The sequence below is a fragment of the Argentina silus genome (assembly GCF_951799395.1).
Source record: "Argentina silus genome assembly, chromosome: 10".
In the NCBI taxonomy this organism is placed as follows: Eukaryota; Metazoa; Chordata; class Actinopteri; order Argentiniformes; family Argentinidae; genus Argentina; species Argentina silus.
The window spans coordinates 19,832,524-19,850,023 of record NC_139664.1 but is presented as its reverse complement, the minus strand read 5'-3'; the positions used below and the strand labels follow the sequence as shown (position 1 = coordinate 19,850,023).

Below are 17,500 nucleotides of genomic sequence, written 5' to 3'. Positions count from 1 at the left end.
CGGATGTCGCTTTGGATAAATGCGTCAGATAAATGGCATGGATTTATTTATAGAACTCTACTCAGATCAACATCGGCGGAAGCTGGTGGAGGCAGAAATCGAAGGACTCAGTGTAATGCATGGAAAGAATGCATGCTCTTCGGTGGCATGAGTGAGTGCAGACCAGGGGAGGCTGGTGGAGGTAGATGTCGGAGGACAGGCTCACTGTCATGCACGGTATGGAATGAGGAATGCTATCCAACAGATTTGTGAGCCACACAATGAGCCCGTCCTCTGATTGCTACCTCCACCAGCGTCCTCTGACCTGCATGAGAGTGTCCAGATCGCTAGGCGTTGTTTCAGGACAAGATACCAGGACCAGGACCTGTCTCTCCTTCCCTAACTAGCTGGACGTAGGCGTGGACGTGGTTCAACGATCTGGTTCACTGGGTTCAGCCATTTTCTTCAAGCCAAGTCTTCACTTGGGTTCACAAAGGAGTCAATAGTTGAAGTCAAAACTAGGAGCGCAAACTCCCAAAAACAAACACCCATACTCTGCCTCAACGTACAAGCTTTTACATCAAGTCTTTATATCATATCTCTCTCTCTCTCTCTCTCCTTTTTCTTGGATGTGTTTTTCATGTCCCTTTTGAGCTCTTGAGTCAGCGACAGGCAACAGTAGCATCGAGGTTGCAGTAGCGTCTGATCTTGTTTTCCCCCGTCTTTTCCTGTCTACTGGAGGAGGCTGATGATGAAATGGCTGTCCGTTCAGATGGCGACACGTCACGGTACCATGCTGGGCTCGGCATCTCAGCGCCGCACGAGCGTCTGGTGTCGAGTCACGGGCCGATCTGTGTCCTCCGCGGAGTTCGCCTGCGCTCACCGCGTCTCGTGTACCTTGGGGGGGGGCTGAGTCAGAGTGTATCGCTGTTCTCCAGAGGGTACACAGATGGAACGCTGTACTACTAGCACACGATTCTAGTACACATTTCTAGTACAAAGTTCTACTACACAGTTCTGACTAGTGTTATAAAGTATGATGTGAAGATTTCTTTCTGTGATGGTTATTATAGGCTACATTGGTCAGATGAACTCTTCATATCATTGGTTCCCTTACCCCATGTGAGGAGATGAGGAGAGGATGTGATTGGTGACTTGCTTCTCCATGGGAGTGTGAACTCTGACACTGATACTGATCCACACAAGGCTTTTGATGGACATGTGTGACAGGCACACAACAGGAGAGAAGAAAGGAGAGGAGGGGAGGAGGGGAGAAGAGTGAAGGATGACACAAGGTTGGAGATACGGTAGAGGATGGGAGAGGCAAGGGGAGGGAAAAAGAGAGGAAGAAAGGGAATGGTATGGAATGATAGGGCATGCACAGAGTGGAGGAGAGAAGAGGAGAAGGACAGAAAGCAAGGGGACTGAGGGTGGAGCCTGGAGGACAAATGCAGCAGAGGAGAGTGAAAGGTAGGAGGAGAAGAGAGTGGAGGAGTAAGAGAAGTGAGGAGATAACCAAAAGGAGGGAAAGCGAAGGAAGGAGTTTCAGAAGCGGATTGAAGATGACAGTCATGGTAAAGACAGAAAAGAGAGAGCTGAGAAGCATTACAGAGGGGAGATTATTGCTGTTCTCTATACTCTTGGTGTGTGTGTGTATGCGTGTGTGTGTGTGTGTCAAGGGGGCTCTAGGACATGGAGACACCCTCGCACTATCAAAGGGTCCCGCGCCTCGACAGCTGCTCTCATTAGAGAAACAGGCACCCTGCTCTGTGTGCTTAATCACCCCCACACACTTCCACAGCAATTAGCCTAGCCGCAGCCAGCCCCTGCAAGTCCACGGTGGAACACCCTTTGCCATATTAGCCATAGCCAGCCCCTTCAATTCTACAGTGGAATACCATTAGCCGTATTAGCCATATCCAGCCCCTTCAAGTCCACGGTGGAACACCTTTAGCCATGTTAGCCTCCTATAAACCATTAAAGTCCTTTAGCCTAGCCTAGCTTAGCAGCACTAAAACCCTTCAAGTCCATGGTGGAACACCATTAGCCATGTTAGCCTCCTATAAACTGTTAAAGTCCCTTAGCCTAGCCTAGCTTAGCAGCAGCAGCAGCAGCAGCAAAAAAAAAAAAAAGTCTACAGGTGGAACACCCTTAGCCACGTTAGCCTCCTTCAAGTCCATGTTAGCCATAGTCAGCCCCTCCAAGTCCACTTTAGAACCCCCTTAACCTAGCCTAGCCCCTGTCGAGTGAGGGAGGGAAAACTTTATAGGGGGGAGAAAGAAGGTGCAAGGGAAGAAGAGAGAGAGAGAGCAGTTGAAGAGAGAATACAGCTAGAAAACTCACGGGATCTAGAGTGGGGGGATAAAAAACGGAAAGAGGATAGACAACGAATGTAAACAGCAAAAGGAGAACAAATAGAAGAAAGGAGTTGGAGCGAGGGCGCATGAGACAGAACGGCAGACAGAGAGAGAGTTCAAGAGTTTATGTGAGAATGACAGAATGCAAGTTGAAATGAGGTTTGGGGAAAGCGATAGAACAAGCTGAACAGGGGAAAGACAAACTCCCTCGAATAAGAGACTTAACCTTTCTCTACCCCTTTTCGTGCGTCCCGCAAGTGCTTGTTGTTTGGCGTTCGCAAACGACTTTCCTTGTGCGCCTGTGGAATCGCTAGCGAGTGAAACATCTTGCTTGGTTGAATCTGAAACATCGGCGAAGTCAACTTTCCCGTGGTCATGTGATGTCGCCGAGTCTATTTTGAAGCTGGCTTTGAGGTACGGTGAGGACACGGCCCGCCTCGGTTCAGCTTTGTTTAAGGGGAAGGAAGCCCTGCCTCTCTCTATGACTTAGCCAAAGAGGCAGCTTTTGGAGATTGCTCCAGATTGGTTGAATATCAGGCCCTATTGTTGTGTGTTCTCAGCCATAAGTAGGGTCCTGTGTGGGATTGGAAAAGCTCTTTGGAGGGCTTAGCACTCTCTCTAAACAGCTTCTGCTGGCTATTTATGCAAATAATGGAGTAAATCTGCTCCTTTGATCACCAGGCCTTGTCACGACTCTTCAGGGAGGTGTGCGTACGTGTGCGTGTGTGCGTGTGCCTGTGTGTGTGTGTATGTGTACGTGTGTGTGTGTGTGCGTGCGTTTGTGCGTGCGTGTGCGTGCGTGCGTGCGTGCGTGTTTGCGTGTGTGTCGTGTGGGCTGTATACATCTCTCCCTCTGTGTGTGGTAGAGCGATGGTATGCACGTTTGTTTGTGTTTTCGCTCACACCCGTTGGTGTACGCTGTGCTGATGAATAGATTCAAAGGAGTGACCAGGCTAACCTATCATTTGGTACCCCTGCTGCACGCCTCCCGTCCCCCATGCCGAACCAACACACAAACCTCTCATTATATCTATCACAGCCCCATGTTTGAAAACATGGGCTTTCACATGCCCCTGCTGTGTCCGTGGGAAGCCCCTGGTTGTGTGGGCTAACCCAGCAGGCTAGCATTGGTCTCAGAGACTTGATTCCTCTGCTCCCATACGGAGTCGCTCTGGCGGAAAATCTGGCTATTTCAACTGAATGGAGTTGAATAGTTGGAGCCTTGGCTTTGGTGCACCCCACTAGCCTCAATCCTCTTTTCTCACTCAAGCTGGGCACACACACACACACACACACACACACACACACACACACACACACACATATGCTCTCACATGCAAGCATGCTCGCGCACACACACACACACTTGCATATGCATATACACGTATAAAGATAAATATAAATACCCACAAATGCATACTCAAACACACGTGCACACAAACACGGACACGCTTGCACACACACACACACACACACACACACACACACACACCTATCAAAGAGTTGTAGTTGGGATGTCTCATCATCAGAGAGCTCAAGCTCACACACAGATACACTGACTCACACACACACACACATACACACACGCACATGCACACACACACACACACACACACACACACACACACACACACACACACACACATACATACACACACACACACACACACACACACACACACACACACACACACACATACACACAGGTAGCTGTCTAATCTACTGATACTCTAACAGTGGCTTTGATGCAGTCAATGACATTTTCAGGGTCAATGAATTCTCCTCTTCTCTCCCCCTTGTCTACCAGAGCTTGACCAGAACAATTATCACCTCTGCACACGTGCACACACACACACACACACACACACACACACACACACATACACACACATTTACACAGATGCAGAGCCATTGGGGACATGCAAGCACCCCAGCTGCTCTCTAGGAGTGTGTGTGTGTGTGGGGGGGGGGGGGGGGGCTGGAAGGGGGGGGGGGGGGTATAGGAGTATTCTGATCCTCATGTCACCTTAGGAGACCTTAGGAGACCTCCTAGAGAGCAGCTGAGGTGCCACTGGCTCTGCATCTGTGTAACATTGTGCGTGTGTGTGTGTGTGTGGCGGGGGGGGGGGGGGGGGGGAGTCTGTGTGTGTGTCTGTCTGCCACTCAGTCTGTGACAAAAGTCAGGTCGTTTTAGCAACAGCTGGGACACATAGGCAGGTTTAAGAGCTTCCGTTACTCCTCACTCCCGGCGTTTACCCTGGTAAAGTGAGACAGTAAAATGAACCTGAAGCAATCCCTAATATGGTATTCCCCATGGAACTATACATTCATTGAAATTCACTTTGACTTTTTAGACTGATAGTTATCAAAGCCAACGTAAACCCTTGACACAGACACCACAATACACACACATACACACACACACACACACACACACACACACACCCTTTTCTCCTTTATCACACTTCCACCATTGTCGGTTTTTACAGAGAATTTCCCTGACAGAACGCATCAATAATCAATGAGTTGCCGCATTAAAATTTCACCACTTTTATTTTTTAATGCCTGACAAAAGTCCTCAGATATTCATAATTTAACTGACAGTTTCCATGTTTCGGATCGCTCCGTATTTTCCCTCACAGGCTGTGAAGGTCCGCCCAGAGACAGTTTGACATCGACGAAAAACCCCAAACATCCAAAATATGTAGTTTTTTCAAAATCCAAGAGTTGGTTTTTGTAGATGTAAAAACGGCTTCAATTATGGAGGAACCGGGTGATAAGGGGGGCAGAGAGAATGAAAGACAGGAAAGAGCAAATGAGACGTATATGAGTTTGAGCCTTCTGAGAGACACCCTTCTGTGTCCTCTCTTTCTCTCTCTCTCTCTCTCTCTCTCTCTCTCTCTCTCTCTCGTTCTCCTTCCCCATCTACTTGTTCTCTCTCTTTCTGTCTGTGCGGGTCTCTCTGTAAATGTCTGTCTATCGCTCTCCCTCTCTTTCGCCCCCTCTCTCATCACACACTCTCTCTTTCTCACCCTTTCTCTTTTTCTCTCTTTCTTTCTTGTTCTCCCTCTCTCTCTCCCCTTCTCTCTCCCTCTCTCTCTACCCTTCTCTCTCCCTCTCTCTCTCTACCCTTCTCTCTCCCTCTCTCCCCTTCTCTCTCCCTTTCTCTCTACCCTTCTCTCTAAGGTGACTTTGAACGAGTTGAGAAACAAACGTTTTATTATATACAGTTTGGAATATTGAACCTTGCACGGCTTTATCCATTCTTTCATGTTCCCTCCTTTCTTCTCTCGTTTTATCTTTCGCCGTAACTCTTGCAGAACGAGTCTTACCACACACACACACACACACACTTCTCTCACGACAGCTAGGATTACCGCGAATGTACCTCTCAAATTCCCCTCACACACACACACACACACACACACACACACACACACACACACGGACATTCAGACAAAAGAAGATGCCACTTGAGGATGTGTCTGACAGCATGAAAACTTGGTAGAACATAGGTAGAAAGAATAATGGATTTAGTTATTAAACGGATGAGTGTCCGAATTTTTATGAGGATGTGCCTATGAATTTTTACATCGCCTGTGCACTCAAGCAGTGTATCTCCTCACAAAGACACATACTTTGGCCCAATTTCTCATGATCCACATCTCCAATACTCCCCACCAGACCCCCCTAACCCTTTCACACTAAATCAAGATCGGAGGATCAAATAAATAAACCCAACTGGTTTTTCCACCCCACCATCAAAGACAGGAGGCTTTAATTTTTCGCTCCGGGTCCGTATCTCCATCCTCTCCACTCCTCCAGAGCCATTGATTCCATTCCTAAGAGTCACAGGAAAAATCAAACTCCTGGATATGGCTTATCCTGCCCCAGATCCAGGCTTCTAACAGACTGGTGGTTAGGCCTCATATTGAGTGGGGAGAGTTCATAGAATTCCAGTGTCCTTGGTGGGATGTGGGATCCATACTCCAAAGTGGTGATTGGGAGTGCTCAGTTTGAAAACTAGGAAGCACGCACAGTGAGGATGCTGACATGATGTCAATGACCTTCGCCGTGAAAAAGCATCTCGCTGTTCACACCAAACGCTTTTTTTTTTTATTCATTGTCCTTGTTTTCTGTATAACGAGTACATACAAAATATACTACAACAAGAAATACACAAAGTACTATTTATCCAGATAAGTCCCATACAGATGAGATACAGATCTCTTTTTTTATATCAATACCATCAAAAGGAGACCACATGAAGATGAATATGGAAGAGAAGCTAGTGTTGTTACAATAATAGTTATGAAGCAGATTCTGTTGTCCAAACAAGCAACCCACAAAACATTCCTAGTCAGCCTACAGTATGTAGCCTATGCAAAACAGGCATCAAACCACAACTGATGTTGCAGGCACCATATTCCCAACCATCCAACATAGAACACCCCAAATCCTCCCTTTTATCTGTAAAAACTCTGTGTGTGTGTCCATGGGAACGGTATTACGGTCGATGAAGATATGTTCGTTTATGTAAACATTTGGTGTGGGCTTCAATTTGTTTGATTGCTCTTGTTATGTTGCCCGCCACATGGTGCCACCTCATGCCATCTGGTGAGGACTCATAGCTGTGGCTGACTAAGTGTTGCCAGTGATGCCAGTGTGAGAGTGAGACAGTGTGCCAACCAACTGTGCCCGCGCCATGTTGAAATGAAACAGCGAGAGAGGGGAGCCACTTTCTGCTATTGGGACACGCCCCGGGGGTCTGTTGAGACCAAGGGTCTCAGTCGCCTAAAGGGGCTTCATTCCTCGCTGTGTGTCGTTTGTCTGAACATACGGGGTACATGTAGGTGAAAGAAACATGGCAAATGCCAACTTGGGGAACTGCCATCACCTGTTCCATACTTCATCTCATTTTCAACCTAACATACACACACACACACACACACACACACACACACACACACACACACACAGAAAGAGGGGTGTATTTTGAAGGCTTCTTGATAGTCTTAAGCTGTGAGCTCAGATCACCAGAACCTTTTGTAACCTCTCTTCCTCCCTTCCTCTGTTCTCCCTCCCCCCTCTTCACCCCTCTCCTTACCCATCTCCTCCCCTCTCTCCTCACCCTCCCCGCTCCCCACTGCACACCAAGCCACAGAATGATCCCTAATTGAGTTTCCGTGTTGAGCTGACTGTAAGGCCTGGCTCGCTCGCTCACTCACGGGCGCCCAGGGTCCTGGAGCGGTGAAAAGATGACATTTGTGGTCAGGCAGAGAGCGGGCAGCCCTGATGGACCTCTAATCCCAGAGGGACAGGCACGGTATGGGCGTCTATGGGCGGTGGTTGTGGTAGTTGGTTAGATAGGAATACAATATGTGTTCTGATGCTTGGTGCGGTTTCCAAGAGTGCCTCTTTTGAACATATTTGCCCTTATAAGAGCAATGTTTGGCTTACTGGTATGTGAAGCTAATTTACCGTATAAGCTAGCCTCGATTACCAGATTTATAGAAGATGAATCATGATGTCTTAGCACCGGGGCTTCAAATGTACTACTGTATATTGTTTGGACAAATCAAATGGGAAAGTTATCTTTCAATAAATGGTGCCATTTGGCATGTGGCAAATAAACATGTTGTTAGTTGAGACTGATGAGGTCATCTCAGTGGAACATGTACAGTACATTAGTACAGTAGTCCACAGGGCATAGAGGGACATCTATGTGCAGCTGTGGCCTCCTCTATTGATTGTGTGTGTGTGTGTGTGTGTGTGTGTGTGTGTGTGTGTGTGTGTCCATCCATACACAGCCTCAGGGCTTTCAATCAGATCTCAGATAGCAAACTGAAAACACCACACACACACACACACACACACACGCACACACACACACACACACGCACGCACACAGACACTGCACAGTTGAGCCTGTCCGTGGCTGAATTTCCACTCCTCATTTTCCTCTCAGACCTCTCGTTCTTGTGTTTCTCAATGGCAGTTTGTTTGTTGCTTTGTCACGGGAGCGAATAGAATAACTTATTCATGCTGTCTCTCTCCTGTATTTCATGGAGCGCTGCATTTACATGCATTTACATCATAAGGCTGGTTGCTTAGCTATGTTAAGCAGCTGTGCGTTTACAATATCATTATGTTTGGTCAGGCAATGTCAGACACGGATGAAATATGGAGATACAAGAGGCTTTTTGTAAAGGGAGGGAATTGTGGTTTTACTGGGGTGGTACCTTTATTTTTTTATTTAGAGGACAAAGTGTGTGTGTGTGTGTGTGTGTGTGTGTGTGTGTGTGTGTGTGTGTGTGTGTGTGTCTGTGTGTGTGTTCAGGCGCACGCTAAGTCAGCAGAGGGGAGCAAATGTCATTACTGTATGTATTTTTTCCTCTCTCTCTCTCTCTCTCTCTCTCTGCCTCCTCCCATCATCAGGAGTGAAAAATGGTGCTTAATTAACTCAGTGCCTGCAGGATGTCGGGTGTGTGTGTGTGTGTGTGTGTGTGTGTGTGTGTGTGTGTGTGTGTGTGTGTGTGTGCGTGCGTGTGTGTGTGTTTGTGTGTGTGTGTGTGTGTGTGCGCGTGTGTGTGTGTTTGTGCCTGTGCCTGTGCGTGTGTGAGCGTGTGTGTGTGCCTGTGTCGAGCTCAGTGAAAGTGGGCCAGTCTATAAGATCATTAATTAGGATGCATCACGCCTCAGTCCACTGGCTCCCAGGGAGCAGATGGAGAGCAGGGTTCCCAGCTCCTGGAACAGAGGTGGTTCTGTCCTTCCATGTTGGGTGTCTCTGTCTCCTCCCAAAATATATCCCTCCGAATATAAGTACTAGCTATTTAAAGAGGCACCTTATATAAGATACATAGTGTGCAACATCAATCGTCAATAGTCTTTTGATGTCTTTTAATGATTTGTTGCAAAAATACGATTTCCCCATGAGGGATAATAACATTTTCCCAGAGTTTTCCACTGCTAACACTCAGGGTCGAAGTTTACCTACCCCAAATCCTTACCTCAAGGTGTATTTTATTTCAACTTCTGATCTGATCTTCTAGGATAAAGGATAAAGTTAAGGGTACCTTGTTATACCACATATCATACAGTATAAGGGTAACAGAAAACCCTCTCTCTCTCTCTCTCTCTCTCTCTTTCTCCCTCCTCCCCCTCTATTCCCTTTCTGTCATTGTGACGCCTCTCCTGCTGAGGAATTTCAATGTGCAGCACATGGTTTTTGAGGAGACAAAAGGCCCAGATTTGAAAACTTAATTATAGCCCCCCAAAATGCATGTCATCAGAACAACAGTGAGATCTACATCATTGAGGAGTTAATCGTGCGTGAAAGGGAGGCTCTTTTTAGATTGTGGCACACATACACACACACACACACACACACCCTCGTACAAGCACACACACACACACACACACACACACACACACACACACACAAATACACAGTGTCGGCTTTCAGCAAGGCCAGCATCAACAGGCAATTACAGCAGACAGCAGTCTGTGTGTTCACGTGTCACAAGTTGTCACGACTTAACCTGCTGCCACAGAAACAGGGCTCATGGGAACACCTGCGCTCTCTGAGTCACCAAGGCGACCCATCCCACGCTGTCAATCACACAAACGCACCTATGTGGCGTCCCTAGGGGCTTGTTTTGGGAGTATAAATCGGTGTGTGTGTGTGTGCGTGTGTGTGTGTGTGTGTGTGTGTGTGCCAGTATCATTAAATCTGTGTTTACTCATAACTGTGTCTTTTTGTGTCTCCCCAAATATGCATGATGCACAAAAACAATATAGCTTATAGTTGTACAATATGTGCATCCATATGTGTGTGTGTGCGTGGGAGCGTGCTTTCATGCATGCGTATGCGTGTGTGAGTGTGTGCATCCCTGTATATGTAATCTCAGCTCTGCTGTGTGACCCTTTGTCCTCTGTGTTGTACCTCTCAGGTTCAGGTAACACAGTGATACCTCTGATCTCTCTCCAGTCCACCCGCAGGTGTGTCTCTCGTCACCTGACACCAACACACACACACTAGCTTAGTCAGGCATGACAGGGGTCAAGAGATGTCAAGAGGGTCCCTAGGGCATGAGCACAAGGGATGGGAGGGAGTCTATCTCTCTATCGCCCCCCTATGGATTATTTCAGGATAAAAGCATGGATAAAGAGGTATCCAATTCCAGTCCTGAAGTCCTTGAGGGCTGCCGGTTGTGGGTTCTTTGTTCCTCCCTTTCACTTGGGGGATCACTTAACACCTCTGGTGTCCAATATGGAGTCAGTCCACACACCTGGTGACAATCTGGAGATGTCTCCATGGTCCCCCTCTTGTTGTTGTTGTTGTTGTTGTTGTTGTTGTTGTTGTTGTTGTTGTTGTTGTTGTTGTTGTTGTTGTTCTTCTTCTTCTTCTTCTTCTTCTTCTTCTTCTTCTTCTTCTTCTTCTTCTTCTTCTTCTTCTTCTTCTTCTTCTTCTTCTTCTTCCTCCTTACCTCATTGAAGCCTGAGTACTATGAACGTACCGTCACAAGCTGCACCCCACTCAAAACTGCGTCATCACTTGATGCCAGACTCATACAGTCTCACTTGAATGCAATCTCATTTTCGCTCTGTCTCTATCCATCCTTCCTGCACGGCTGCGTTCCTAATTCACTGTGTATCCAATCAGGGCACAAAGAAGAAAAAGACCAAAACAGAAGCGCTCAGCAAACAAAACACAGATTCCACTCTTCTTCTTCTTCTTCTTCTTTTTTTGTTTATTTCCGATTTGCATAACAATCCGTGACATGGTCCGCATTGATATTCAAATGAGGAGCCAGATTTGGGTGAACTGAGTTGAGACTCAGTGGGCTATTTCTATGGCGGGGTACGGTACGGTATCTGAGTGCTTACAAGGATTAGAAAGGCGTGAACAGACACGTGTGGAGCGGGCCGCGCTCCTTTTGTTCGCTTTGTCGACTTTTTCCGCGCTAAGGAACACTGATGAGGTGGATAATGTGGGGGGCTGGCTTTTGTTTTTTGCCTATTTTGGGGGAGGAGTGGAGGATATCGAGAAAGGGAAGAGAGAAATGGGTGAAAAGTGAGGAGAGGACGGTCTCAAAATGGGACAACAGTGCGTGTCCGGGGGTGTAGGTGGACACTGTTCAGGGTGAGATACGTAAAATATAGGCAGAAATATAGTGTGACTGTATATCAGGACTGACCCCCCTCCATTTCCATGGAAGCCCCCCATCCCTCGCATTACAACATCCAATGGCAGTTTAATAGTTAAAGCTCACTGAGCCAGCTCCAAGTCAGCCATTTATATGCATGTATGTATCCATGCATGTATTTGGCATGGACTTAGCGTGTGCTCAGTGGCTCGGACCACGGATCATGACACGGCTATCATTATGAGCCTATGTTAAATGTCTGTCTCTCCGAGGCCGCAAGGGTTGAGTACATGACATTTTTCTGTGGATTTGGCCTGTAGGATGCATATTTGTAATAAAGTATACAGTATTAGCATACTGAGGGCATGTTTCTGCATAAATGTAAATATATGATCTTTGTACACTGTAGCCCGCAAGTTGATCTTTTAGTTCTTCTTGTCGACAAGCCATTGGATGGGCTTTGGGGAATTAGTTGTTGGGGTGCCATTGAGTGGTATAAAAAGAAATCCGCCATTTTGTCTCAAGATGTCTCACGAAAGTCTTTGAAGAAGACTGTATACCTTAAAACCCATATCCATACGCCAAGAACGAGAAATAGCAATGTAGGAATCTAGTTTCACTGAAAAGAGCTGTCAAGAGCACTCCCACCCTCCCCAGTCTCTCCCTCTCCTCTCTCGCTTCTGCCCCTTTCCCTCCCTCTCTCTCTCTCTCTCTCTCCCTCTCTCTCTCTCTCTTTCTCTCTCAGTCTCTGCTGACATACTTCCAAAGGCACACATATGAAAAGGCAGGAAGGAGGGAGACAGTGGTGCGTTCCTTCCCTTTTTTTTCTCTTCCCTCTCCCCCTTTTTCCCGCCTTTTCTTTCCCCCGACCCTCAGATGTGAAGTTTCCCTCTTATTTGTTGTTGTCTCTCTGCTGTGCGAGACATCGCAAACAACACAAACCACAAGTCTGCAGACAAAACAAACCTCCGCAAAAGACAACAAGCCAGAAACAAGTACACAAAGGCAGATATATGTCTGCTTGACTGCAGTGGAGTCTCTTTCCTTAGTCGCGTCGTGTCTGTTCTGATCTTCTGAAGGCGTTTGAGAGCGCGCGCTTGCTCTCTCTATCTCTCTCTCTCTCTCTCTCACTCTGTCTCTCTCTCTCTCTCTGTCTCTCTCTGTCTCTGTCTCTCCCTCTCACTCTGTCTCTCTCTGTCTCTCTCTCCCTCTCTCCCTCTCTTTCTCTCTCAGTGTGTGATAGTGAGCTTCCTGAGAAACATGCACGAAAAAAAAAAGAGAGAAAAGGGAGGGCGATGATGGGTCTTGTACAGAAATGTCATCCTTTTCTCTGATTGTTGGGAGGCCTTGGGTGGAAGCGACAGAGCTTCAGACGATACCTGCTAGCGCGTCAACAGACGAGGCCCACAACACTTCAGGCCCAAAGTGTAATCAGCCATTTTGCGAGCGGCCATTTGTCTTGACCATGAGATTAGTTCCCAAGATGGCCTCCCCTGTAGGCGTCCAGGTGGTTTGGTGTCTGGTTGGGGGAATAAAGTGACACAGCCAGAGTTCTGAGAAATGGATTTCTGGTGACAAATAAGATCAAATAGATTGTGCCATGGATCGTAAACACTTTGAAGGGAGAGATGGATGTGCTTGGAAAGCTCCAGGAAGAATTTGCCCAATAGGCACAGATCCAGGATCAGTTCACTGGCCCACAATCATAACCTCAACCATTTGGAGTGATCTGATCTCAGATCAGTTTTTAACTTCATTCTGCTTCATATCGAGAAGTCAAAGCCCAAAGGTTGCACAGTCCTGGAGCTAAGTTATTCAGAGCCAGATCAAATAACACTGTCAGAGTCTCCTGGAAGCTGTCCGTATGAGCGCAGATCTACCATCAGCTTACCCTAGCCCAATCCTTAAAGGGTTAGTTCAATATATTTATAGCCAGATGGTTCCTTTCCTTGAAAGTAGTCTATGAGCTAAGAAAAATTGTAATCCATGGTTCAGAGTTGTTTAAATGGCCACTACTTTTTAAACCACTCTGAACCATGGATTAGAGTTCCTCCTGGCCCACAGACTATTTTCAGATAAGGAACCATCTTACTATAAATTGAAAAATATTGAACTAACCCTTTACCTTAATCAATATGAAGGTAGAATACTAAACTGTCCATAGATCAGAGCCTACATTCAAGATAATCCTATAGGTGCTCTGGGCTATGGCAGACGGTGCTCCACTTTGCCCTTCAAACGAAACATCGCAAATGAAAAATGATAAAACACTTTGAATAACATCTCTCTCTCTCTCTCTCTCTCTCTCTCTCTCTCTCTCTCTCTCTCTCTCTCTCTCTCTCTCTCTCTCTCTCTCTCTCTCTCTCTCTCTCTCTCTCCCTCCCTCTCTCTAGGTGATGACTGGTACCTGTGCAGGCTGACCCTGAGCGTGCCCAGCCTAGCAGACCTACAGTGGGTCATGTTCCCGTACCCCTACCTGGGTGCAGTGGGATCTGACGCAGCGCCGGGCTCCGTGGTCTACCGCCTCTCTGCCCGCCAGCGCCATGGAGACCTGGGGAAAACCCACTTCCTGCTGCTCGATGGTGAGTGACAGCCAAGAGGAGGCATCTGCTTGGCTGGGGAGATTTTGTTTTTGTCTTTGATGAAGTGTTTTTTTTTCTTATGTTAGGGATTGGGTTAAGATTAAAGGTCAGTTGTGGTTAGAAAGTGTAGGAAGTGTTCTTCTTCCGTTGTAAACACAAGTTTTAACCCCTTATTCTTCTTTGAACCCTTACCTTATCCTGATGTACTTATTCAACAAGTTCAGTGTCCTTTCTAACTAGGCCATCAAGTGACTATTGTCTTAAGGAATGGTGGAGAGTGGAAAGGAGGACACAAAGAGTGTGTGCGTGTGCGTGCGTGCGTGCGCGTGTGTGTGTGAGCGCGTGGGGGAACCAGAATAAACAGCTCGAACAAATCAATCAATTCCGTTGAGCGCAAGAGATACAAGACCAAATTAGCATGAGTTCCCTCCGACGCTAAGCGCTAACACGCAGACACACAAAAAATAATTCGCTCTGACAGCGGTAATTATCACCAGCATCTGGCACAGGCCGCTGCCGCTCTGTATATTGATTTTGTTTTTGTTTATTTGCTTTTTCTACGGGGTCGTGTTGAATTTCAATTACGATCGGTGGGGGAAAGAAGGGGGACACGTGTTAGCGAATGCGTGGAACGCCGGAGCGCTACATCGCTAATCGCTCCCCAGAGCTTTGAAGGCTGCTAGTTTGGGAATCAAAATCTTTGGGGAGAGGGAGGGTAGGTGGGTGGGTGGGTGGGTGGGTGGATTTCTGAGCCGATGGCACTGGATTGGTGGGAGGGATAAGGGGGGGGGGTAATAATAATGTAATCATATCAAGAGTTTAGCTTCCCTTTGGGTATTATGGCAACATGTTTATCTCTGAATAATCAAACAACAACTCCAATCAAACAAATCAACCAATCAATCAATAGGGAAATAGATATTAAACACCTTGAAGTGACAGCCTTGGCAGAGGGAGAATTCATTGCAGCATAACAGTATAGCTTGTTGATTGCATTATATGTTGTTATTTTTTATGAATCTACACTGTAAATTGTAGAACATATTTGATTAGATCAAAGTGATAACAATCAAGTCTCCCATTGTCACGATTTTTCAAATGTTTCTATGACAGCGATATTTTGAGAGAGAGAAAAAAAAAACTCCACAAATAGAAAAAAAGAGGGGGAAAATGAATAGAAAATGAGTGACAGGGCCGATGCAGCTGTGGTGAGCTAAACATCCCTGGCTACCAGCAGCTGTGTGCCCCCTTCTTCCTCCCTCTCTTCCTCCTCCTCCTCCTCTTCTTCTCGCTCTTCTGTTGCCATTGCTGCCCAAGGGGACACGGGTTAAGATGACCCTGTCTTCCTCCACTCTTCAAAGAGGAATCAGAGATGGGATGTTAACCCGGTAACACATATACGCACAAAGACACACACACACACACACACACACACACACACACACACACACACACAAACACACAGCCCCAGCTGGCAGAGGGGTCCTCTTGCCCCCCTCTACACACAGAAACACACACAGAAACAAACACACACATATACACCAGCCCCCAGCTCCAAAACCTCAGTATGTGTCTTTGGGGTGTCAAATCGTGCAGCTGTCTCCACTATAATTGCCACTTGAATCAAAAATGCTTTTTTGACCAATGGGCAAAATTCATTGTATAGATAATTCTCAATGATTTGGTATCAAACACACGTGGATTACAATGAGCTTGTCTTTAGATTTCTACCTCCACCAGCTAAGATGGATATCGATTTTGAAACATGACATGTAGTATTTTCATATATATATATATATATATATATGCCATTTAGCTGACGCTTTTATCCAAAGCAACTTACATTGCAGTGAGTGCATACATTTCAGTATATATGGTCCCAGCAGGAATCAAACCCACAACCTAAGCGTTGTTAGCACCATGCTCTACCAACTGAGCCACAGAGGACCATATTTTAGTATACGCTTTTCATATTAACGCAAAATCATTGTTCTTTTTCAAAATGTCTCACAAAAACAAGCATATCTTTGTGAAACATCAACTGAGCACTGAGTGTCTTGAATTTTCAAAGCCTTTTACATTTAATTCAGCTAATGTCATCCTTATGTAGCTTTTTGTGACCCACGGAAACAACTTTAATGACGACCACCACAACATGAAAATCCTGTGATATAGTGCCAACTGTTCTGTGAACAGCGCTCAGTGCTTATTATCATATATACTTATTAAGTTATGAAATCTGACTTTTTGGATAAAATGTTATGTCATGTAAAATGATATGTTAGAGAAACACGCCACTGAACGATTCACAACATGAAGGATCATATGTTTTGGTAAAATGTATTTTAAAGCATTAGTTTTCTCTCACTCTGGGCAATCTACAAATAGGTTATTTAAAATGTGTAGACGTTCATATCTACAGTCATTCCTGCTACCTGATGTGAACTGCAGACCTGAGTCAAATACTGTTCTATTGATTGCATTGTACTGTACCTACCAAATTAAGCGCAGCTCAAATATCTGAATTTATTCTTAATTTTTGTTCAACAGATAAAGTTCAAATGTTTTTCATTAAGAATATCCTCTACATGGGGATCAACCATGATTAGAAATTGACTTGTGTGTGTCCGTGTTGTGTGTGTGTCTCCATCCCCTATACAGGTGGCGAGGAGTCCTTCGAGGTGGACCGTAGCTCGGGGGAGGTCAGGACCACCGGTCGACCTCTGACCCCCAGCAAAGAGTACATGCTGACGGTCCAGGCCATGGACGCGCAGGGCAGGAAGGGTCCACCTGCAACATTGGCCATCCTGGCAGGGTTCCGCCCCCCGCAGTTCACCAATGCCTCCTATACACTGACTGTACCAGAGAACACGCCCGTGGGCCAAGCGTGAGTACACCCTGGGTTTGGGGAGGTTATGAATTGGGAGGGTGGGCTTCAGGATTGGGGGGGTTGAAGATGAGTAATCAAGTAAGTGTTGGTGATGGGGGAGATGTATGGGGGTTTAGGTATGGCATTGGAATGGTGTAGTATACCAAGTGTGCTTTGCATGTGTGTGTGTGTGTGTGTGTGTGTGTGTGTGTGTGTGTGTGTGTGTGTGTGTGTGTGTGTGTGTGTGTGTGTGTGTGCCATGCTGCCTCCTCCGCTGCTCATTAGAGTGGAATCCAAAGGATTGTGTGAACGTGGCTGATTCCCCTGCATTTCGTATCATGTGTTGCATGAAGAAATGTGGCCCCTGGAGCAACAGAGGAGAATAGGGATGGAGGGAAGGGAGGGAGGGAGGGAGGGAGGCAGGGAGTGGAGGAGGTTATGGAGGTGGGGGTGAAGGGAGGGACGCAGATGCACATTATGTCCTCAGGGTGGGAATTTGAAAGTGTGGTAAATTCAAATATTTATTAAAAGAAAGTTCTGGATAAACATGAAGGGCAAAAGTGT

General features: G+C 46.5%; 1 protein-coding gene across 1 annotated transcript in view; it reads left to right on the top strand.

Annotated features, from left to right (window-relative positions):
* LOC310811455 (neural-cadherin) overlaps positions 1 to 17,500 on the top strand; it is a 129,774-nt gene that overhangs the window by 49,490 nt on the left and 62,784 nt on the right. Inside the window, exons 2-3 of the mRNA XM_083679619.1 lie at positions 13,879 to 14,067; positions 16,729 to 16,954. Coding sequence (XP_083535745.1) covers positions 13,879 to 14,067; positions 16,729 to 16,954 — 415 coding nt within the window. The remainder of the gene's footprint in view (positions 1 to 13,878; positions 14,068 to 16,728; positions 16,955 to 17,500) is intronic.